This window comes from Thalassophryne amazonica, chromosome 3 (assembly GCF_902500255.1).
Source record: "Thalassophryne amazonica chromosome 3, fThaAma1.1, whole genome shotgun sequence".
Lineage (NCBI taxonomy): Eukaryota > Metazoa > Chordata > Actinopteri > Batrachoidiformes > Batrachoididae > Thalassophryne > Thalassophryne amazonica.
Window position 1 is genome coordinate 148,304,524 of NC_047105.1, and position 24,826 is coordinate 148,329,349.

At 49.7% G+C, this 24,826-nt stretch overlaps 1 protein-coding gene across 1 annotated transcript in view; it reads right to left on the reverse strand.

Annotated features, from left to right (window-relative positions):
• The window catches only part of cntn2 (contactin 2), a 344,973-nt gene that overhangs the window by 217,615 nt on the left and 102,532 nt on the right, over window positions 1-24,826 (reverse strand). The window contains 2 exon segments of the mRNA XM_034167507.1: window positions 11,658-11,687; window positions 11,689-11,758. Coding sequence (XP_034023398.1) covers window positions 11,658-11,687; window positions 11,689-11,758 — 100 coding nt within the window.

Consider the following 24,826-nt stretch of genomic DNA (forward strand, 5'->3'; position numbering starts at 1 on the left):
CCCTCACACTGAAAAATCACACTGAGCTCAAATCCAGATCAACACCTGACATGAACATCCAAATCTGGACTCTAATGCAGACAGAGAGAGTCTGAGTGCATGATTACAGCTGCACTCAGCTCCTACTGTCCAGACTACGAGAGACCAGCTTCCTCCTCTCGGGGCCAGAAGTCCCACTAAGGTAGGTAACGACTTTTCCAACTTGAGGCCAGTCTGAGGCCTACTTGTATTTTTTCTTTTCCACTGTGCATATTTACTTCAATGATGCATAATCATTGTTAAACCTGCCAGAAAACTGTGATATTATATTGGTGCACAATATAATACGCTACGCTGTGGCGTTCCATATAACTCGGTAGATCTCAATACACTGTCAACTTTAAAAGTAGATCTCGGTTCAAAAAGGTTGGGCACCCAACTACAGTGTAATAGTGGCAATTGCTTTGTCTTGAACGGCTGAAATGTCAAGACTGTTTACTAGTAATTGTAAGAATTGACATAAAATCATTTCATCCGGTGTCTTTCTCAGACTATGAGCTTAACCAACAAAGAAGCCTATCCCTTAGTAGTAGCAGTCCTTCTAGTAGTCTCATAGATGGGTGATCTTCGGCTAGATGATGTCATGTCCTATGAACTCTGTCTTTACTCGAATGAAAGGACATCTTACGTCAACTGGACAAACTGCAGCTGGCAGAAGCTCTCAGAAATGATTTTAAAACCAAATCAGGAAATGTGTTGTGTGGGCCACTGAAGAGGAGGTACTGCTGGCCCACCACCACCAGAGGGCGCCCTGCTTGGAGTGCGGGTTCCAAGCACGAGAGGGCGCCAGACCCAGAAGAAGTGACAGCTGTCACTCATCCTCTGCACCAGCTGTCACTTGTTCATCATCACCACCATAAAAGCCGGACTGCAACTCCACCTCCCCGCCGAGAAATCGACTACCATTACCAAGGTAATTTCTCTGTGAACTTAAGACTGTATATCTGTCTAAACTCTTCTTTGCAGCCGTTTTCCTGTCGGTGAGACTCGTCTGTGGAGGTGGCGTTTGAGGTGTTCAGCGACGGCTTCGCAACACCTCCCACCCAGATAAGTGCTCAAACAGGAGCTGCACGAGTGTGTGCTTGGAGGTGGAGGCGCTTCCTCCCTCGTTAACTGTGGATTTACTGAGTGTGTGGACTCACACTCACTCATCATATTTCTGCTTTCTGCCAGCAGTACCAGGGTCGACAGCCGAAGACAGAGGCCACCTGGGGACTCGGGACTTGGCGGCTCCGGTGTTCTTCAGACCGTTGGTGGTGGAAGCCGTGTGGGACGCAGCTTCTCTCTCGTCGGGGGTCTTCTATCTTCGAGCCTGCCCACACGTCACCTGGTGTTAAATTGGACTGTGCAGATTATAGTACGTTTCGTTGTGTATTATCGCAACATTAAATTGTTACCTTTTTGGCTTATTCATTGTCCGTTCATTTGCACCCCCTGTTGTGGGTCCGTGCTACGACACCTTCCCAACAGGATTTCTCGGCCATCGTCATGGATTCCGAGGGGCGTCAACCCGAGCTTGAACGGCCAATGGAAGAGCCAGGAGCGCAGGCGTCAGCGGGAGGCGTGTTGAGTGAGCTGCAGCAGATCTTAACCACCTTCACGGCTCGGTTAGATTTAGTGACCGAGCAGAATGTCCTCCTTCATCGGAGGGTGGAGGCTCTCACCGCCAGGGTGGAAGCGCGCGACCAGGGCGCTGCTGCAGCCACTCCTCTGGCTGGTCCTGGGCCTGTATCAGACGTTCCACTGGTCGTTCAACGAACCCCCCCACCATCCCCTGAAGCATACATAAGCCCTCCGGAACCGTACGGGGCTGTGTCGAGACGTGCGCGGACTTCCTCATGCAGTGTTCGCTCGTCTTTCCACAGCGCACTGTCATGTACGCATCAGACGCTAGCCGGGTGGCTATGTTATTAATTTGCTTCGAGGAGAGGCACGGCGCATGGGCCTACGGCGCTTTGGGAGCAGAATTCACGGCTCCTAACGTCTTATACTGGGTTTGTACGGGAGTTCAAACAAGTGTTTGATCATCCCAACAGAGGCGAGACCGCTTCGAACGTGCTGCTGTCGATGAGACAGGGGCGCCGTAGCGCAGCCGAGTATGCAGTCGACTTCCGCATCGCGGCAGCGAGGTCCGGCTGGAATAACGTTGCGCTCCGCGCCGCCTTTGTAAACGGACTGTCCCCGGTCCTTAAGGAGCACCTACTGGCTAAGGAGGAACCGCGGGATTTTGACGGGCTTGTCGATTTAGTTATACGCTTAGACAACCGTTTAAACGAGCATCGTCGGGAGCAGGCCGGGGGGCGTGACCGGGCACGAGCCGTCCCTCCCCCTTCCGTTCCGACAAGGTGACGTCGTCCCCACGCTTCACTGCCAGAGAGCTCTGTGTGGCTACAGCTCCCCCTGCTGAGGAGGCTATGGACACGAGCAGGGCCAAATTAAGATCAAATATCAGACAAAGGAGGCTGGCCCGCGGGGAGTGTTTTGTCTGCGGCTCTTGCGAGCACATGCAGAAGGACTGCCCCAAACGGTCAAACTACAACGCCCGTCCTTAGAAACTGTGCTAAGGGTGGGCCATAACACACACGCGGGAAAACCCCGCAAATCTGCACGAATCCCAGTAACAATCCTTTGTGGGGATTTAACCCTTCACGCCCCAGCACTGGTAGACACGGGGTCTGAAGGGAATCTGCTGGACAGCAGATGGGTAAAGGAAGTAGGGCTCCCTCTGGTGGCTCTGCCGACACCATTGCGGGTGCGAGCACTAGATGGCACCCTGCTTCCATTAATCACACATCAGACACAACCAGTGACTTTGGTTGTGTCTGGGAATCACAGGGAGGAGATAGTGTTCCATGTAACACCTTCTACCTCCCGAGTGATTTTGGGCTTTCCATGGATGGTGAAGCACAATCCCCGGATAGATTGGCCGTCCGGGGTTGTCACGCAGTGGAGCGAAACCTGCCACCGGGAGTGTTTAGGATCCTCGGTCCCTCCCGGCACTACGGCTAATGAGGAGGTCAAAGTCCCCCCCAATCTATCGGCGGTGCCAAAGGAGTACCATGATCTTGCTGACGTTTTCAGCAAGGATCTGGCGCTCACTCTTCCCCCGCACCGACCGTATGATTGTGCCATCGATTTGGTCCCGGGCGCTGAGTACCCGTCCAGTAGGTTGTACAACCTCTCACATCCGGAACGCGAATCAATGGAGACCTACATCTGGGACTCCTTAGCTGCCGGGCTGATCCGGAACTCCACCTCCCCGATGGGTGCTGGTTTCTTTTTTTGTGGGTAAAAAAGACGGCGGACTCCGTCCATGCATTGATTACAGAGGGCTGAACGAGATCACGGTTCGCAACCGATACCCGTTACCTCTGTTGGATTCAGTGTTCACGCCCCTGCATGGAGCCCAAATTTTCACTAAATTGGATCTTAGAAATGCGTACCACCTGGTTCGGATCCGGAAGGGAGACAAATGGAAGATGGCATTCAACACCCCGTTAGGTCATTTTAAGTACCTGGTCATGCCGTTCGGCCTCACTAACGCCCCCGCGACGTTCCAAGCTTTGGTAAATGACGTCTTGCGGGACTTCCTGCATCGGTTCGTCTTCGTATATCTGGACGACATACTCATCTTTTCCCCGGACCATGAGACCCATGTCCAGCATGTACGTCAGGTCCTACAGCGGTTGTTGGAGAACCGGCTGTTTGTGAAGGGCGAGAAGTGCGAGTTCCACCGCACTTCTTTGTCCTTCCTGGGGTTCATCATCTCCTCCAACTCCGTCGCCCCTGATCCAGCTAAGGTTGCGGCGGTAAGAGATTGGCCCCAACCAACAAGCCGCAGGAAACTACAGCAGTTCCTAGGCTTTGCAAATTTCTACAGGAGATTCATTAAAGGTTACAGTCAGGTAGTTAGCCCCCTGACTGCCCTGACCTCCACCAAGGTCCCCTTCGCCTGGTCGGATCGGTGCGAAGCCGCGTTCCAGGAGTTGAAACGCCGGTTCTCGACTGCACCAGTTCTGGTGCAGCCTGATCCTGATCCTGATCGCCAGTACATAGTAGAAGTGACGCCTCTGACTCAGGGATCGGAGCCGTGCTGTCCAGAGCGTGGAGGTTGATAAGGTTCTCCATCCTTGTGCCTTTTATTCCTGGAGGTTGACCCCCGCTGAACGAAACTATGACGTCGGCAATCGGGAACTTCTTGCGGTGAAGGAGGCTCTTGAAGAGTGGAGACACCTGCTGGAGGGGGCATCGTTGCCCTTCACGGTTTTCACGGACCATTGGAACCTGGAGTACATCCGGACCGCCAAGCGGCTGAACCCCAGGCAAGCCCGCTGGTCTCTGTTCTTCGGGCGCTTTGACTTCCAGATCACGTATCGCCCCGGGACCAAGAACCAAAAACCAGATGCATTGTCCGGGTGCACGAAGAAGAAGCCAAAGCGGGGCTGTCGAACCCCACCGAGACCATCATCCCCGAGTCCACTGTCGTGGCCACCCTCACCTGGGACGTGGAGAAGACCGTCCGGGAGGCCCTGACAAGGAGCCCAGACCCGGGGACTGGCCCCAAGAACCGACTGTACGTCCCACCAGAGGCAAGAGCTGCCGTATTGGACTTCTGTCAAAGGTCCAAGCTGTCCTGTCATCCCGGAGTGCGTAGGACCGTGGCAGTGGTCCAGCAGCGCTTCTGGTGGGCGTCCCTGGAAACCGACATCCGGGACTACGTCCAGGCCTGTACCATCTGTGCCAGGGGCAAGGCAGACCATCGGAGGACGACGGGCCTCCTCCAACCCCTGCCAGTGCCTCATCGCCCCTGGTCTCACATCGGCCTGGATTTCATCACGGGCCTCCCGCCGTCCCAGGGCAACACCGTGATTCTCACGATAGTGGACCGGTTCTCCAAGGCGGCCCACTTTGTGGCCCTCCCGAAGCTCCCGACGGCCCAGGAGACGGCAGACCTCCTGGTCCACCACGTCATGCGGCTGCATGGGATACCATCGGACGTTGTATCAGATCGTGGTCCCCAGTTCTCTTCACAGGTGTGGAAGAGTTTCTGCAAGGAGCTGGGGGCCACCGTGAGTCTCTCGTCCGGGTACCACCCCCAGACCAACGGCCAGGCAGAGCGGGCCAACCAGGAGTTGGAGCAGGCCCTTTGGTGTGTCACCTCCGCGCATCCGGCGGCCTGGAGTCACCATCTGGCCTGGATCGAGTATGCCCACAACAGCCAAGTTTCGTCTGCTACCGGCCTCTCCCCTTTTGAGGCATGTTTGGGGTACCAGCCCCCATTGTTCCCACTGGTGGAGGGAGAGGTCGGTGTGCCCTCGGTCCAGGCCCACCTCAGGAGGTGCCGCCGGGTGTGGCGGACCGCCCGCTCTGCCCTATTACAGGCCCGGACGAGGGCTAAGACCCATGCGGACCGCCGACGTTCCCCGGCCCCCACATACCGGCCCAGGCAGGAGGTGTGGCTTTCAACAAAGGACATCCCCCTTTGTGTGGACTCCCCTAAGTTAAAGGACAGGTACATTGGACCATTTCACATCCTCACGATCATCAACCCGGCCGCAGTGAAGCTCCGACTCCCGGCTTCACTGCGGATCCACCCTGTATTCCACGTGTCCCGCATCAAGCCATACCGCACCTCGCCCCTCTGTGCACCTGGACCTACGCCGCCTCCTGCCCGGCTCATCGACGGGGAGCCTGCTTGGACGGTCCGCAGGCTCCTGGACGTCCGTCGTTAGGGCCGGGGGTTCCAATACCTGGTGGACTGGGAGGGGTATGGACCTGAAGAACGCTCCTGGGTGAAGAGGAGCTTCATCCTGGACCCGGCCCTCCTGGCCGAGTTCTACGCAAGACACCCGGACAAGCCTGGTCGTTGAGGGGGGGGTCCTGTTGTGTGGGCCGCTGAAGAGGAGGTACTGCTGGCCCACCACCACCAGAGGGCGCCCTGCTTGGAGTGCGGGCTCCAAGCACGAGAGGGCGCCAGACCCAGAAGAAGTGACAGCTGTCACTCATCCTCTGCACCAGCTGTCACTCGTTCATCATCACCACCATAAAAGCCGGACTGCAACTCCACCTCCCCGCCGAGAAATCGACTACTATTACCAAGGTAATTTCTCTGTGAACTTAAGACTGTATATCTGTCTAAACTCTTCTTTGCAGCCGTTTTCCTGTCGGTGAGACTCGTCTGTGGAGGTGGCGTTTGAGGTGTTCAGCGACGGCTTCGCAACACCTCCCACCCAGATAAGTGCTCAAACAGGAGCTGCACGAGTGTGTGCTTGGAGGTGGAGGCGCTTCCTCCCTCGTTAACTGTGGATTTACTGAGTGTGCGGACTCACACTCACTCATCATATTTCTGCTTTCTGCCAGCAGTACCAGGGTCGACAGCCGAAGACAGAGGCCACCTGGGGACTCGGGACTTGGCGGCTCTGGTGTTCTTCAGACCGTTGGTGGTGGAAGCCGTGTGGGACGCAGCTTCTCTCTCGTCGGGGGTCTTCTATCTTCGAGCCTGCCCGCACGTCACCTGGTGTTAAATTGAACTGTGCAGATTATAGTACGTTTCGTTGTGTATTATCGCAACATTAAATTGTTACCTTTTTGGCTTATTCATTGTCCGTTCATTTGCGCCCCCTGTTGTGGGTCCGTGCTACGACACCTTCCCAACAAAATGCTGTGACACAGACAGTTCCAGTCACACAGCACTATGTACTGGATGGAGGATCTCGTCTCACCGCTTGAAATGGACAGAGGGGAGCACCTACAGTTCGACTGCATATGATTAGGCCTCATTCACTGTCGAACACTATGGCAGAGCGACTGTCATGTTTGATGGTTATGAGGTTGGACCAAGTATAAAGGACTGTACTCATCAGCAGCGAAGTCGAAAGCTGAATGCAAACAAGGTGAACATTACCGGTAAAAAGCGGGAAAAAGGAGGACTTCTTGTCGAAGGCGGCAAACAAGCAGGCACTGATCCAGCTGATCATGGAACGAATACGACAGAACGGCTGAGACGCTATTCAAGCTGAAGGAGATACCAACATTGAGACTGCAAAGGCAGCCGTCAGTATGTCAGCTTTCAGACCAACCATCCTTATTGGAGAAGGCACAGGTCTTCTTATCCTCTTGTTCTACCAAGCAGATGTTTGGAAATGTAATGCACTCTATTTACGCTCAGACAAGGTGAAATCATACGTCTTTCACAGCCAGGTCCTCAAGCAGGTGCTCGGCAAAGCAGTTTGCAATGACTTAGTAAAGGCATGTTTCTGCCTGCCTTTACCTGGATGCAACTTGGTGTCCAGGGTATTGGGGATTGGAAAGAAGTTGGGTTCTAACAAATCATCAAGAAAGAAAAGGCAATGAAAGACTGTTCAAAAGCATTCTCTTTACCAAAGCAAAGTCAGGATGTTATGGAAACCAATGGTTGTAAGGCAACGGTAGCAGATCAGAAGGACTCCCTGGCAATCTGTCAGATACAATATGCTCTACAAAAAAGTTGCGAGAGCTAAAATGTTCCTCACACCTGAATCACTTACACCAACTGCCTCCTGTGAATTTCATTCCTTGCGGACTTAGTACCAGGTTATGAAGTAGATGGGATGCAGTGATGAAATGGAGTCATCTGAGTGGGGATGGAAGCTAGAAGGGGGCAAACTTGTTCCAATGATGACAGACAAAGTCCTGCTCAAGATGCACTGATTAAGATGATTCATTACAACACTGTTCGAAGGACGCAATACCCTAAGATGTACCTGCTGAAGCACGGACTACAGTGTACCAGCGCATGCGGACATTGCCAAGATGGCAACTCTGACATATGGCAAATATCCAGTGATAGATGATGATGATGATGATGTGTGAAAAGTTCTGGATGAAACATTATGACATATATGCCCGTTTGTGAGTCCAGGTGGGTACAAGGGGCTTAGGGTAGGGGTACCCCTAGATATGGCATAAGGGGTGATTCATCATCACTGGTAACCCTTTCATATGAAAGACTGCCCTCGAAAACCTGGGTATAAATGCAAGTTTATTGATTTATCATGAAACTTGATAATTGATTATTGCTTTCTGTAGTGTTTACACATATGGAAATTGACTTAAAAAACAACAAAAGTCATCTTTGAAACTGAAACACTTTTCCCATACTCTAATTTTTGTCCAACTTTAGTATGTTGTAGACTAGACCCAACCTAACATAAAACCACCAAAATAAATAATAATTATATTGCAATTTTTGGTGTCAATTAGTGTATTCATAGAAACAGAGAGAGTGCAGCAAATTCCTTGTATTCTTGTGGCTACTTGGCGAATAAACGTTATTCTGATTTTCAAAAGCGAGAAGCCATGAAAGAACAAAGTGTACAAATTTAAAGAGATCTGACTAGAGTTTAACAATGAATTTGGGTTCACAAGTTATTATTACCATTATTAAGAAAACTAGATGACTGCAACATCCTATTCTCCGGCTTACTGCAGTCCACCATGAGAGGTCTCCAACTGGTTCAAAAAAGGCTGCTGCTAGTACTTGGATGAGAAACACAAAGTTTGACCTTATTATCTCAATTTTGGCCTCTCTTGTCTAGCTTCCTGAATCTGTAAGGTCTGATTTTTAAGTTTTCTTACTAACTTACAAAATCAAAATCCCTCACGGACTCGCAACTCCCTATCTGTCTGACCTAATCAAACCTTACGTACCAGCCCTGGGTCTGCCTTCTCAGGACACACAATTACTGTTTGTTCCAAGGTTAAAAAGAGGTCAGCAGGCCACAGAGCATTCTCTTACTGTGCAGCTGCTCTGTGGAACAATCTGCCTGCTGAGATAAACCAGTTTGACTCTCTGGAGTCTGTCAAGTCCAGATGAAAGACTTCCAGACTGTGTATGACTAACATACTTGAGTCACATCAAGCCACTTTTTCCCTCCTTGTTAACTGTGTCATTAACAATGGAGTAGGTCTCAGCCTCAATAATATAGTATATTATACTATAATAATATATTATATGAGGCTATAATAATATAGCCTCAATATCTAAATTCTGGGTCTCATTAGTGAAGCAAGGGGCTAGCTGCTGGAGACCACATTAGTAACCTCTGTGCTACTCTGTCGGTTTACTGCTGGGATCTGGTGTTTTGTTTGCAGTTAGTTCAGACTGTTTGATTCTGCTCTCTCTCTCTCTCTGAGGTGCTATGGTTATGAGTGAGGTCCAAGTGAAACACACAAACAGGCCCTGGCTAGGACTCTTAAAAAACCCTAAAATTCCACTTTCACTTGAGTGTGAACTTTTCTTTTGAATGGTTGATGCTTGATGGCATTTTGTATGTATTTTGTTCATTTGATCCCTGTTGCTGTTACAACGGCCCAAGCAGTGGGTCACCCCGCTGAGGTTTTCTCTCCTTTCTTCCTCAAACAGGGAGGGAGTTGTCCCTGACCACTACTGCCAGTGCAACATCAATGTTCAAGCCTCTTCAATAATACATCATACTAGCAACACTGATGTGAAATTAGCATGCACAGCAGCAGAAGATCCTCCACCTCTATCAAGCACCAAAAGTGTCAACTGCAGAGGTTCTGAAACTTCATTCTCCAACATATATTTTAGAACATGACTCAAGGTTACTTTTTGGAAGGATTAGATAAGAAACAGGTCTATAGTTTGTCAGTAGTTCAGGATCCAAACCTGATTTCTTAAGGAAGGCCTTACCTTGAAAGTTTAAAGGTAGCAGCATCCAAACCTGGTTTCTTAAGGAAGGCCTTACCTTGAAAGTTTAAAGGTAGCAGCAACAATCAGGGTAGACAAGGATAAGTTGACAGCAGTCAGCACTAGGGATGGGTATCGAGAACCGGTTCCTTTCGGGTATCGTTAAGAAATGATTCGATCCACTGACATCAATAAGCTTTGTGCTTAACGATTCTGTTATCGGTCCTTCAGAGTGGCCGTTGTTTTGGGGGTGTTTGTCAGGAAAATGATCATTTCTCTATATTGATTACAGACCCTGCAGTGGGTCCGTAATCAACTTTTCTGCAGCGTGGCTTTGCTTTTAACCTTGAACCAATCGAAGCAGTGGTTCACAGATTGAAGCAATGCGTCAATCCATTGCTTCGTTTATACTTTCTTTCTTTCGCTTAATTTTTCCCCACTAAAACCCTAAAGAGCATACGTCTGTGAGTATTATTTACCTTTTCTATGTTAAACCGACCTGTTATGGTCTTCTGAAACAGTTGATAGATATATTTTATAACTTAAAAACGGGAGCGATGCTAACACGTTAGCATGTCTACGGCATTTTCAATGTTAAAGTTAGCATTAAGCAGTTGCAGCTGTCATCATGTTCGGGTCCATTTGTTTTCAAATATTTCTTAAATTTATTTTTGTTTATATATTAATAATGTAATGATTATTATATACAATATATACTTATTATATACAATTTAACAGAAAGAGACAAAAAGAACCTGAATAGAAACACAACAGAAAATATAAAACCAACTAACAATGAACATAAATAAATAAATATAGAAATAAATAAGTGTTTCCTTTGAACACAGAGTGACTCTTACACCTCCACTTCATCCCTGTCTTATTTAAGTTTAATGACAGTTTGTTTTGGTCAAACCATATTTTCAGTTTGTTAATTTCTTCAGTGATTCCATCCAGAACTATCTGACAAACTAGAAAACTGCTGCATCCTAGTAAGAGCAGAATACTACTGGAATGAATTTGAATAAGTTGTTTTTGTTTTATCTCACTAAATGGATGCTGCACTCACTCCAGTTTATTGTCTGGAATAGTCCCAGATTGCATTTCAGAGCTTCTACAATTCAAACATTTTCGTGCAGGTGGTGTTGGGGGGTAATTTTGGGTTTCAGCTTTTTTTTGTTTTTCACCACTTTCATCCCTGAATATGTGAAATCGTGAGTCACTTTTGTGTGGATTAAAGTTACTAACTGGGACTCCTGTCTTGTTGCGAGAAAGAAACAAGAATCGTCCTCCGTTCTGTTCACACAGCTCCAAACGCTGTGCGGCTCTCTGCCGAGTCAAGTTAGAACGATAGAATCCAGTTGGAATTAATAACTTCAAAGCGAAACACAGTTTTGTTTATTTTTATTTATGTCCAGAGATCAAAGATACAGTGACCAATTTCATATTTATTTACTTTAAGACTCAATGAAATACATAGAAAACCTGTAAAGCCTATTTTTAGTACAAAATTCACAAGAGGTATCGATAAGGGAATCGATAAGGAATCGGATCGATAAGCAGAATCGATAATGGCATCGATATCGATAAAATCTTATCAATACCCATCCCTAGTCAGCACAGAGGGTCAAGCCAGCCATGGGTCAAAGAAACGAGCTGCACATTTAGCCTCCATAGCAACATTCAACAATTCTGGAGGGAAATCCAGTCAAGGTCTTATAAAACTCACTTATGAGTTAAAGGACCTGTCATGGTCACAAAGCAGGATATCATCTTCTCGTATTTGATCATTTTAAAAAATGCTGACAAAATCACACAGACTGGCAGCCCTGACACAGTTTGATCACCGTCGAGGAATCAAGGATTATGTTTGCTGCATTAAAAACTTGCTTTGCATCACTTTTGATTCTGATGACAAGGCACTTACTTTCCATAGGCGAAGCATTCTAACTGACAGTCTGTCAGCTAAGGCGTAGGTGTCTGCAGGGAATCGAACTTGGATGCTTGGAGATGACTTCCTGTGATTGGCTACAACAAATGTGACAAAAACATAACAGTGATTTAGGTTTCAGATGGTTTCAGATAGTTACTTTATCTGACACCGAAATAGATCCTCATCATTTGACTGGTGACTCTGTGTCACATGACACTCATTATTTGTCCCACTGTGTGAGTGACGTCACTAGAGTGCAGTTTTTGGTTCATCCGTGCCTGTGAACTTAACACGGCGGCTGGGTTTGTTTAATGGAGGAGCTAAACAAACTAATTGAAGGTACAGATTCTGTTAACAGGAAGAAACAAGTACAACACAAAACCGACTTCAAGCTCTTTGCATTTTTGGCTGAACTGAAGAAAGCAGATGTGTGATCACACACACCCACGCACGCCGCACGCACACACACACGCACGCACACACACACACCACGCACACACACACACACACACACACACAGCAGCTGTCTCTCTCAGTCAACCTGCAGGATGAAGTAAATTGCTGGGTCCAGCTCCCTCCACTTTAACGACTAAAAGAACACGTATCTAATTTCAAGTAAAATACTAAATGATACAGATCTATTTAGGTGTCATATAAAACAAATAATGTTTTCCATTAATGCAACAGCAAGAGTTTGCATTGAATGGTGCATTCCATCTTTCAATGAATGCAAATATTCTTTCTATTGCATGCAAACATTCATTATTTGTATAGGTATAATATGATGGTTGTCTTTTCCTCCAACTTCAATTACTGCCATTACAGGTGGAAGAGGACAGTCTGTGGACATGCTGCTGAACGGTAGGACTCTGTTACCTGCTAACAAGTTAAGATTTTGTCTGTTATTTCGCTACTGTTTGATGGTGTTACGGTTCAGTGTGGATGGTGATTGATTTCTGCTTTGTTTCTTGATAATGTGTACAATGTGCATAAAGTATAATGCTGACAACGTTTAACATGACGTCCATGAGGACAGAATGTCTCCTTTGGGCAAACTGCATATTTATTGGGTGCAAAGAAATCAAAAATCTGAACTGAGGAAGAAATGCAGGTCAGGAGAATGAGATCAAGCTGACACAAGCAGGTCGACCTGCTGAGTCGGCTGGAGTGAGTCTGTACAGGTTTGTGCACATCACAGACTGGAAGGATAGAAAAAAAATATATTCAGCTGTATTCAGCCAAATCAGGGATCAGAAACCAATGAGGCTGGAGAGCTTCTATTTATTTATACCTCTGACCCCGACAACCCTCAGTATGTTTCAGGAAACTGAACAGAATAAAAGAATGAAATAATGTTCAACATATGGGGACATCAATATATTATAATAGCCAAGTGGCCTCTGAGTGCGTGCATGTGTGTGTGTGTGTGTGTGTCTCTGTGTGTGTATGGTTTAAATCATGGCGAAACCAGAGAGAGCTGACATCTGCCGTTTGGTATGTTGATGTGTTTTTGGTCAAGGATGAACCAATAAACAATGGACGTTGTGCTGCAATGCACCATGGGAGTTTGGGGTTTTAAATGTTGTTACTTCGATTCATGTCAGTTTAACAGTGTTGTTAGTGTTATTGATTTATTGTGTTTTTGCAGTTCAAGTGGTTTAGTCAGTTATGTGTCATGTTGCTGTGAGTAAGTGTCATGCTCCCAGTGCCATGAGTGAACATGTGTAGTGCTTTTAATGTCTTCTGTCATGGTTTGTTTGTCAAATTAAAAGCACCTGCTTATAGCAAAATGCAGAAAAGACAAAAATTTTGATCACACACAAACTGTGGACAGCTGACTTTTGCCATTTGGTATGTTTATATATTTTGGGTTAAGGATGAATGGCACCAACACAGAATGTTGATAGGACTAATAGAGAAGCTACATATACGAGGTCTATTAGAAAAGTATCCGACCTTATTATTTTTTTCAAAAAACATATAGATTTGAATCACGTGTGATTGCGTCAGCCAAGCTTGAACCTTCATGCGCATGCATGAGTTTTTTCCACGCCTGTCGGTTGCGTCATTCGCCTGTGAGCAGGCTTTGAGTGAGGAGTGGTCCACCCCTCTCGTTGTTTTTTTCATTGTTTAGGAATGGCTCAGAGACTGCCGCTTTGCTTGATCAAAATTTTTTCAGAAACTGTGAGGGACATCAAAGTGGACACCATTCGAGAAATTCAGATGGTTTTTGGTGAAAATTTTATGGGCTTCAAAGAGATTACGGAGTGTTACTGTCGCTTTAAGGACGGCCCAGAGTGACTGGTGGTGCGCCGCGCTCCGAAGGACATGCTCTGGACATGCCAGAACATGTCCTGTGAGGCTTCATCACGGCGTTGCTTTGCGCCATGCGGCACCGCCGCGATGCGCGGAATTCCTCCGCACGTCTGTCTCAATGTGCCGAAAAAGTGCTGATGTCCACGTCTTTTCACAAATCCTGTGCTAGTCAGATGACATCCCGGATAAAAACACAGCGTCCAGTTTGGAAATGAACGGCACATTCCACTGTTACAGGAGTTTTGTCATGGAAAGAGGAGCGGAGGCTTCGCAAGTCACAGCGGTGCTGCATGGCGCAAAGCAACGCCGTGATGAAGCCTCACAGGACATGTTCTGGCATGTCCAGGCACATCCACAATTTCTCGGATAATCACTTGATGAAAAAACCACCGACAGCTGTCTGAACGCCATCTCAAAGCCGTCCTGTGAGACCAAAACGGAGGTGGTTATGTCTCGCTCCAGTAGTGAATCCATTGTGACGCCGAAGCCTCCCGCTCGGCTTTCCATGACAAATCTCTTGTTAAAAGTGAAATCCTGACGGAAAATGGTTGATATCCAGCTCTTGTGATAACCAGAGAAATGGCACATGATGGTCACGGATCCATACAGCCATCCGTTTAGAAATGAAATGGTCGCTCAGCCTGTCGATGGCGGCTTCGGAGCGCGTGGCGCACCACCAGTCGCTCTGGGCCATCCTTAAAGCGGACAGTAAAACATCCATAATCTCTTTGAAGCCCATAAAATTTTCACCAAAAACCATCTGAATTTCTCGAATGGTGTCCACTTTGATGTCCCTCACAGTTTCTGAAAAAATTTTGATCAAGCAAAGCGGCAGTCTGAGCCATTCCTAAACAATGAAAAAAACGACGAGAGGGGTGGACCACCCCTCACTCCAAAGCCTGCTCACAGGCGAATGACGCAACCGACAGGCCGTGAGAAAAACTTACACATGCGCACGAGGTTCAAGCTTGGCTGATGCAATCACACGTGATTCAAATCCATATGGTTTTGAAAAAATAATAAGGTCGGATACTTTTCTAATAGACCTCGTATATTAGCAAATAACACTGTGCAATGAACATTGATATTTACATTCAGGACTCACACGCCATTCCAGCAGGGGCGGTAAATCATAAATATACAGTATTAAAAGTGGGAGTGCATGCATGCATAATTTATTTAGTAAGTTCAATGTAAGTACATAATATAAGTGTAAATACGTTAGGGCCCCATCACACATATAACATGAGTGAGGCAGGATGGCGCACTGGAGGAGGATTCGAATGGCAGGTCATGAAAAACCAGAGATGCACTTGAACACTTCATATAGCAGTCACCACAGTCCATTCTGCACATGGCCTTGATATTCGTGTGCTGCTCGCTGTGTGAAAGTGTTAGGAACACGGACCCACACCAGGGGGCGCAAATGAACGGACAATGGGAGTAAGTCAAAATAACAACGCTTTACTGTTGGAATGTGCACAACGAATACGTGTGGGCAGGCTCGAAGATAGGAGACGCCTCTCCAAGGTAAGACCGGAACCACACGGCTTCCTCCGCCAAGGACCCCGGGAATACTGGAGCCGCCAGAGTCCCGAAATCCCAGGTGGCCACTGCCTCCGCGTGTCGGACCTGGACTGCTGGCGAGGAACAAGAACAGTTAAATGGGTGGCGCGCTTGCACCCAGGACTCCGAACAGCAGGGAAGTTACCTCCACCCTCGTTGGAACAGTAATCCAACAAACTAAGCACAAATCCAAAGGATACACTCCGTCAGCTTTGATACGTTACCTCTCAAGGTAGAAACGATATCTCGGCAATGAGGGGAGATGCCGTCCTGCTGATATACCCCACTGATGATTGCTGTCAGCTGTCTCAGGTGATGGGTGACAGCTGTCACCTTGGCTGCTCCTGTGAGGCGGCGGCACCCTCTGGTGCCTGGAGCCCGCACTCCAGGCAGGGCGCCCTCTGGTGGTGGTGGGACAGCAGTACCTCCTCTTCAGCGGCCCACACAACAGGACCCCCCCCTCAACGGGCGCCTCCTGGGCGCCCGACCGGGCTTGTCCGGGTGGCGACGGTAGAAGTCGGCCAGCAGGGCCGGGTCCAGGATGAAGTTCTTCTTCACCCAGGAGCGTTCTTCGGGACCGTACCCCTCCCAGTCCACCAGATATTGAAAGCCCCGGCCCATCCGTCGGACGTCCAACAACCGGCGCACTGTCCAAGCCGGCTCGCCATCGATGATCCGGGCAGGAGGTGGTGCCGGACCGGGTGTACAGAGGGGCGAGGTGTGATGGGGCTTGATCTTTGACACATGAAATACTGGATGGATCCGCAGTGAGGCTGGAAGCCGAAGCCTCACTGCGGCGGGATTGATGACCTTGAGAATCTTAAACGGACCTATGTATCTGTCTTGCAGTTTTGGGCAGGCCACTCACAGTGGAATGTCCTTGGTGGACAAACACACTTCCTGCCCGGCGCGATACGTAGGGGCCGGGGTCCGCCGCCGGTCTGCATGGGTTCTCGCCTCATACCGGGCCTTCAACAAAGCAGAACGGGCGGCACGCCACACCCGATGGCACTTCCGCAGGTGGGCCTGGACCGAGGGCACATCGACCTCTCCCTCAACCACCGGGAATAATGGGGGCTGATACCCCAAACACACCTCAAAGGGGGAGAGGCCGGTGGCTGATGACACTTGACTGTTGTGGGCGTACTCGATCCAGGCCAGATGAGTACTCCAGGCCGCCGAGTGCGCGGCTGTCACACAACGTAGTGTTTGCTCCATTTCTTGATTGGCCCGCTCTGCTTGCCCGTTGGTCTGGGGGTGATACCCGGATGAGAGACTGACCGTGGCCCCCAGTTCCCGGCAAAAGCTCCTCCAGACGTGCGAGGAGAACTGGGGACCGCGATCGGAGACGATGTCTGATGGTATCCCATGCAGGCGGACGACGTGGTGGACCAGGAGGTCCGCTGTCTCCTGGGCCGTTGGGAGCTTCGGGAGGGCCACGAAGTGGGCCGCCTTGGAGAATCGGTCCACTATCGTGAGGATGACGGTGTTTCCCTGGGACGGCGGGAGGCCCGTGACAAAATCCAGGTCGATGTGGGACCAGGGGCGATGAGGCACGGGCAGCGGCTGTAGCAGTCCCGGAGCCTTGCGATGGTCGGCCTTGCCCCTGGCGCAGGTGGTACAGGCCTGGATATAGTCCCGGACGTCGGCCTCCAGGGACGCCCACCAGAAGCGCTGCCGGACAACTGCCACGGTTCTTCGCACCCCTGGATGACAGGAGAGCTTAGAGCCGTGACAGAAGTCCAGGACTGCAGCTCTTGCTTCTGGTGGGACGTAAAGTCTGTTCTTTGGTCCAGTCCCGGGGTCCGGGCTTCGTGCCAGGGCCTCCCGGACGGTTCTCTCTACGTCCCAGGTGAGGGTGGCCACGATAGTGGACTCCGGGATGATGGGTTCAAGTGGATCCGACTACTTCCGTTTTGACCTCGTCTCGTGTACCCCGGGACAAGGCATCCGATTTCTGGTTCTTGGGTCCCGGGCCGGTAGGTGATGCGGAAGTCAAAACGGCACGAAGAACAGTGACCAGCGGGCTTGCCTGGGATTCAGCCGCTTGGCGGTCCCTGATATATTCCAGGTTCCGGTGGTCAGTGAAAACCGTGAATGGCACGGACGTTCCCTCCAACAGGTGTCTCCACTCTTCAAGAGCCTCTTTCACCGCAAGGAGTTCTCGGTTGCCGACGTCATAGTTCCGTTCAGCCGGGGTCAACCTGCGGGAAAAATAGGCACACGGATGAAGGACCTTATCGGTCCTTTTCCCACTCTGGGACAGCACAGCTCCTATCCCTGAGTCCGAGGCGTCCAGTTCAACCACTAACTGGCGACTAGGATCGGCGCTGCACCAGAACGGGTGCAGACGAGAAGCGCCGTTTCAACTCCTTGAAAGCGGCATCGCAACGATCCGACCAGGTGAAGGGGACTTTTGGTGAGGTCAGGGCTGTCAGGGGGCTAACAACCTGACTGTAGCCCTTAATGAACCTCCTGTAGAAATTCGCAAAGCCGAGGAACGTTGCAGCTTCCTACGGCTTGTGGGTTGGGCCAGTCTCTCACCGCCGCAACCTTGGCCGGATCAGGAGCGACGGAGTTGGGGGAGATGATGAACCCAGGAAGGACAAAGAGGTGCGGTGAAACTCACACTTCTCGCCCTTAACAAACAGCCGGTTCTCCATAACCCTGCTGCAGGACCTGACGTACATGTCGGACATGGGTCTCAGGATCCGGAGAAAAGATGAGTATGTCGTCTAAATATACCGAAGACGAATCGGCTGCAGGAAGTCCCGCAAGACATCATTAACTAATGCTGGAACGTCGCGGGAGCGTTGGTAGACCGAACGGCATGACCAGGTACTCAAAATGACCTAACGGGGTGTAAATGCCGTCTTCCACTCGTCTCCGTTCCGGATCCGAACCAGGTGATACGCATCCTAAGATCCAGCTTGGTGAATATCTTGGCTCCATGCAGGGGCGTGAACACCGAATCCACAAGGTAAGGGTATCGCTTACGAACCGTGATTTCGTTCAGCCCCCTGAAATCGATGCATGGACGTAATCCGCCATCCTTTTTACCCACAAAAAAGAAACCCGCACCCATCGGGGAGGTGGAATTCCGGATCAACCCGGCAGCCAAAGAGTCCGGATGTAGGTCTCCATTGATTCGCGTTCAGGTCGTGAGAGGTTGTACAGCCTACTGGACGGGAACCTCAACGCCTGGAACCAAATCAATGGCACAATCATACGGGCGGTGCGGGGGAAGGGTGAGCGCCAGATCCTTGCTAAACACCTTGCAAGGTCATGTACTGCACCGGCACCGTCCCTAGATTGGGCGGGACCTGACCTCCTCCCTGGCTGGGATACCGGGAGGAACGAGGAACCTAAACATACCCGATGGCAGGTTTCGCTCCACTGACCACATACCCCGGACGGCCAATCGATCCGGGGATTGTGTTTCAACATCCAGGGGAAACCTAAAATCACACGGGAGGTGGCCGGAGTCACGAAAAACTCGATCCTCCCCGGTGATCCCCGACACCACCAGAGTTACTGGTGGTGTCTTGTGAGTGATTGGAGGGAGTAGGGAGCCATCTAGCGCCCGTACCTGCACAGGCGAGGTAAGCGCCACCAGAGGGAACCCTATCTCCCTGGCCCATTGGCTGTCTAGCAAATTCCCTTCTGAGCCTGTGTCCACCAGTGCTGGGGCCTTCAGGGTTAAATCCTCATAAAGGATTGTAACTGGGAGTCGTGTGGCGATGTGAGTGTGTCCCACGTGAATGTCTCGGCCCACCCCTAGCCCAGTTTCTAGGGGCGGGCGTTGGTGTTTAACCGCTCGGGGCAGTCTCTTAATTGATGCTCATCGAGCCACAAACAAAACACGCCCCGCGGGCCAGCCTCCTTTGTGTACCCGGTGCCCTAAATGTTGCCCTACTCGTGTCCATAGCTTCGTCAGCAGGGGGGGCTGTAACCGCACGGAGCGAAGGGGCGTGGAGCGTGGGGAGGGCGGAACGCGGCTCGGAACCGGAAGGGAGAGGGACGACGCGTGCCTGGCCACGCCCTTTCGTCTCTTCCCGACGGCGCTCATCTAACCGATTGTCTAATCGTATTAGACAAGATCGATGAGCCCATCTAATCCCGCGGTTCGTCCTTAGCCACAGGTTGCTCCTTGAGGACCAACGACCAGTCCGTTTACGAAGGCGGCGCGGAGGGCAGCGCTATTCCAGCCGGACCTCCTCGCAGCCGCGATGCGGAAGTTCAGAATGCATAGGCAAACTGCGCTCCGGCGCCCATGTCTCATTGACAGCAGCACGGCTGAAGCGGTCTCTCCTCTATTAGGGTGATCAAACACTGTTCTGAGCTCCTCACAAAACCATCATATGTCAGAAGGAGCCGTGAACGTTTGCTCCCAGAGCACTGTAGCCCAAGCGCGTGCCTCACCACGAAGCAGATTTATCACATAAGCTACTTTGCTAGCGTCGGTCGCGTACATGACGGGACGCTGTGCGAAGACGAGCGAACAACTGCATAAGAAAATCCGGCGCACGGCTCCACACAGCCTCCGTACGCTCTGGGGGGCTTATGTATGCTTCAGGGAAGCTGGGAGGGGTCGTTGGACAACCAGTGGAACGTCGCTGTTACGCACAGGGTCGACGGGAGGGAGAGCCGCAGCGGCGCCCGGAGGGCGCACTTCCACCTGCGCGTGGAGAGCCTCCACCCTGGGTTCAGGAGGACGTTCTGCTCGGTCAATCAAATCCAACCGAGTCGTGAAAGCGGTGAGGATCCGCTGCAACTCACCGATTACCCCTCCTGCGGACGCCTGTGCGCCCTGTTCTTCCATTGGCCGTTCAACAGCCGGTTGACGCCCCTCGGGATCCATGACGCTGGCCGAGATATCCTGTTGTGAAAGTGTAGGAACACGGACCCACAACAGGGGGCGCAAATGAACGGACAATGGAGTAAGTCAAAATAACAACGCTTTACTGTTGTGAATGTGCACAACGAATACAACCAATCCGGAAATGGACAACAGTCAATTCACAAAAGTGTTGTGTGGGCAGGCTCGAAGACAGGAGACGGCCTCTCCAAGGTAAGGACCGGAACCACACGGCTTCCTCCGCCACAGGATCCCCGGGAATACTGGAGCCCACCAAGTCCCGAAACTCCCAGGTGGCCACTGCCTCCGCGTGTCGGACCTGGTACTGCTGGCGAGGAACAAAGAACAGTTAAATGGGGGCGTTTTGCACCCAGGACCTCCGAACAGCAGGGAAGTTACCTCCACCTCTCGTTGGAACAGTAATCCACAAACTAAGCACAAATCCAAAAGGATACACTCCGTCAGCTTTGATACGTTACCTCTCAGGTAGAAACGATATCTCGGCAATGAGGTGGAGATGCCGTCCTGCTGATATACCCCACTGATGATTGCTGTCAGCTGTCTCAGGTGATGGGTGACAGCTGTCACCTTGGCTGCTCCCGTGAGCGGCGGCGCCCTCTGGTGCCTGGAGCCCGCACTCCAGGCAGGGCGCCCTCTGGTGGTGGTGGGACAGCAGTACCTCCTCTTCAGCGGCCCACACAACACTCGCGCCGCAAACCCATTCGAACGGTGGGAAGATGAGGTCACACTGCCATCTGATCATGCTCACAACATTCGCACGGAGTGTCATACGCAGGTCGGACATATCATGCCGCAGCCAAGGAGCTGCATGAAATCATTGGCCATGTCGATCCACGGCCAAACGGCACGATCGAGTCTGTCAAGATTGGGTCTGTGGGGGTTTATTGTTTACTGTTTTGGGTATGCTGTTAGTTTTGGCACTGGGGTTTGGTGGCTGGATTTCTTTTGTGTTGTTTGGTGTTGCGCATTTCCATCCTGTGGGCCATGCCTCTTTTTCGGATGGTTTCTGCTTCTTTCACCCAGCTTCGTGTTATGTGTGAAGGGGCCATTAAAAATACATGGATGACACAAGAAAGTGAAAACACTTATTTCCACTGTGGTCCATTTAAAAATCAAATGACAAAAAATAGAACTAATAATAATAATGATACTAACAATGTTTAAATGTTTTTATTTTTTTTGTGTAACTGTTGTGAATTTTAGCTTAGTACTTTACTCTTGTGTTAATCTTAGGAGTGGTTTACTCTTAGGAGGTTTTTTTTACTATTCCTACAAGTCTAATACTTCTGCTACTTTTTCAGTGTAACTGCTGTGAATTTTAACTCATTTATTTACTTCTGTGTGAATCCTGTGTGAGCCTTAGGAGTGGTTAGCTTATTCATTACTGTTTACCTTGTGCTTGCTTGGCTGTACTCTTGAATTTCCTACTGCACAAAGTACACTACTTTACACCCTCCGTAAATCCTGTGTGATGCTGGAAGATAGGGTGGCTCTTTTAGAGAGCCATGCCCGTAAGTTAGAACAGTTTCTTAGCTCAGTGGAGTTAGATATTACGGGCACTCCAGATGAGGTGAGTGTTGGGCCGGCTCGCATGCCCATTAGCATCCAGTCTAGAAACTCCAGCTGTGGAGGACGGCTTTCAGACTGTGGCTAGGCAGAAGAAGCCCCATAGGTCTTGGTGCCCGGTTGTGGTACCCCGATCACACTCGCCACTGCGAACTGTGAATCAGTTCTCCCCCTTGGATTTGCCTGATGTGAATTTTCTGAGCCCACGAGTGACTTCCACTCCTGTCTCCAGGCCGAAACGCCGGACTTTATTGATAGGGAATTCTATCACCCGCAAAGTCAGGTTACAAACGCCGGCTGACATTAAATGTATTCCTGGGGCCAGAGCTCCTGAAATTACCTCCCATCTTAGAGTGCTGACTGCAGAAGGGGAGACAGACAGAGGAACTGACACGAGATAAGTCACATAGTTATTCATGTCGGCACCAATGATGTCAGGATGAAGCACTCAGAGGTCACAAAAATGGACATAGAGAGGACTGGTGACCTTGCCAGAAAGATGTGTCGGCATCAATTAATAGTCTCTGGTCCCCTCCCCTTCCGGGGTACTGATGAGGCGTATAGCAGGCTGACATCATTAAATAGGTGGCTGGCGCAATTTTGTAGAGAGCAAGGCTTTAGCTTTATTGATAACTGGCCTTCATTCTGAAGCTGCCGTGGATTGGTGATGCCGGACAGCCTCCACCCTACTGGGAAAGGTGCTGCCATCTTGTCTGCGAACATAGCTAGAGCTCTACAGGGAGAGTGCCATTAGAAATTTACAGCAGGCCACAAAGCAGGTGATTAGAGACCCTGTAAGGCTTATGACAAATGTGGCTGTGGAATCCATTAGCTTAGCGGGGAAATTAGTTCAGATAATCCATTATGGTGATAGTGCAGTTTATCAGCCAGGGAGGGAAATTCAACAAGTTGAGACTGTGGTCTGCTTCCGTAGATGTGTCCATAAAAATCATAGAGGGATATGCTTTGCAAACTTAATACCCATTACTATATTGGATCATGTTGAAATTGAGGATAGCCCAGTGGTTGTTCCAGCAATAGCAAAGATTTCGTGTCTGCTACCTACAACTCATGTGGAAAGTCTCAAACCTAAACCTACTTCTAGGCATCTTATATATGCTACTCTGGAGCCACCCCTAAACCCAAACAGTCCAACTGTCAACCACACTGAGGTCCTTAGTCTGGGTCTTATTAACATAAGATCACTGTCCTCAAAATCATTGTTGATTAATGATCTAATTATTGAGCATCAGTAAGATATGATTGGGTTATGTGAAACCTGGCTTAAACCTACAGCTGTCCTCCCCTTAAATGAGGCCTGCCCACCAGCATATGCATTTAGTCACGTCCCTCGTGATGTGAAGCAAGGCGGGGGTGTTGCTCTTATTTATAAATCTAGGTTTAGTTTATTAGCGGTTGGGAGTCACAAATATAAGTCGTGTGAGCATCTGATTCGCCGCTTTGCTCAGGATATTACACATTGCTAAGGTAAGAAGAATAAAAATCAGCCGTATTACTTTGTCACTGTATATAGGCCCCCTGGCCCATATTCTGAATTCTTAGATGAATTTGGTGAGTTCATCTCTAACCTGTCAACAAGTGCAGATGACATTCTGATTCATTGGTGACTTTAATGTTCATATAAATAAGCCTTCTGATCCACTCTGCAAATCATTTATGGAAATTGTGGATGCATTAGGATTTTGGCAATGCATTCGGGATTCAACGCACATTAATGGAAATACCCTGGATCTGGTTCTTGCACGTGGTATTTCTGTCATGAATATTGACATCATGCCTCTTACATCAGTGGTCTCTGATCACTCACTTATACTCAACAAAAATATAAACGCAACACTTTTGGTTTTGCTCCCATTTTGTATGAGATGAACTCAAAGATCTAAAACTTTTTCCACATACACAATATCACCATTTCCCTCAAATACTGTTCACAAACCAGTCAAAATCTGTGATGGTGAGCACTTCTCCTTTGCTGAGATAATCCATCCCACCTCACAGGTGTGCCATACCAAGATGCTGATTAGACACCATGATTAGTGCACAGGTGTGCCTTAGACTGTCCACAATAAAAGGCCACTCTAAAAGGGGCAGTTTTGTTTTATTGGGGGGGATACCAGTCAGTATCTGGTGTGACCACCATTTGCCTCATGCAGTGCAACACATCTCCTTCGCATAGAGTTGATCAGGTTGTCAATTGTGGCCTGTGGAATGTTGGTCCACTCCTCTTCAATGGCTGTGCGAAGTTGCTGGATATTGGCAGGAACTGGTACACGCTGTCGTATACGCCGGTCCAGAGCATCCCAAACATGCTCAATGGGTGACATGTCCGGTGAGTATGCCGGCCATGCAAGAACTGGGACATTTTCAGCTTCCAAGAATTGTGTACAGATCCTTGCAACATGGGGCCGTGCATTATCCTGCTGCAACATGAGGTGATGTTCTTGGATGTATGACACAACAATGGGCCTCAGGATCTCGTCACGGTATCTCTGTGCATTCAAAATGCCATCAATAAAATGCACCTGTGTTCTTCGTCCATAACAGACGCCTGCCCATACCATAACCCCACCGCCACCATGGGAAACTCGATCCACAACATTGACATCAGAAAACCGCTCACCCACACGACGCCACACACGCTGTCTGCCATCTGCCCTGGACAGTGTGAACCGGGATTCATCCGTGAAGAGAACACCTCTCCAACGTGCCAAACGCCAGCGAATGTGAGCATTTGCCCACTCAAGTCGGTTACGACGATGAACTGGAGTCAAGTCGAGACCACGATGAGGACGACGAGCATGCAGATGAGCTTCCC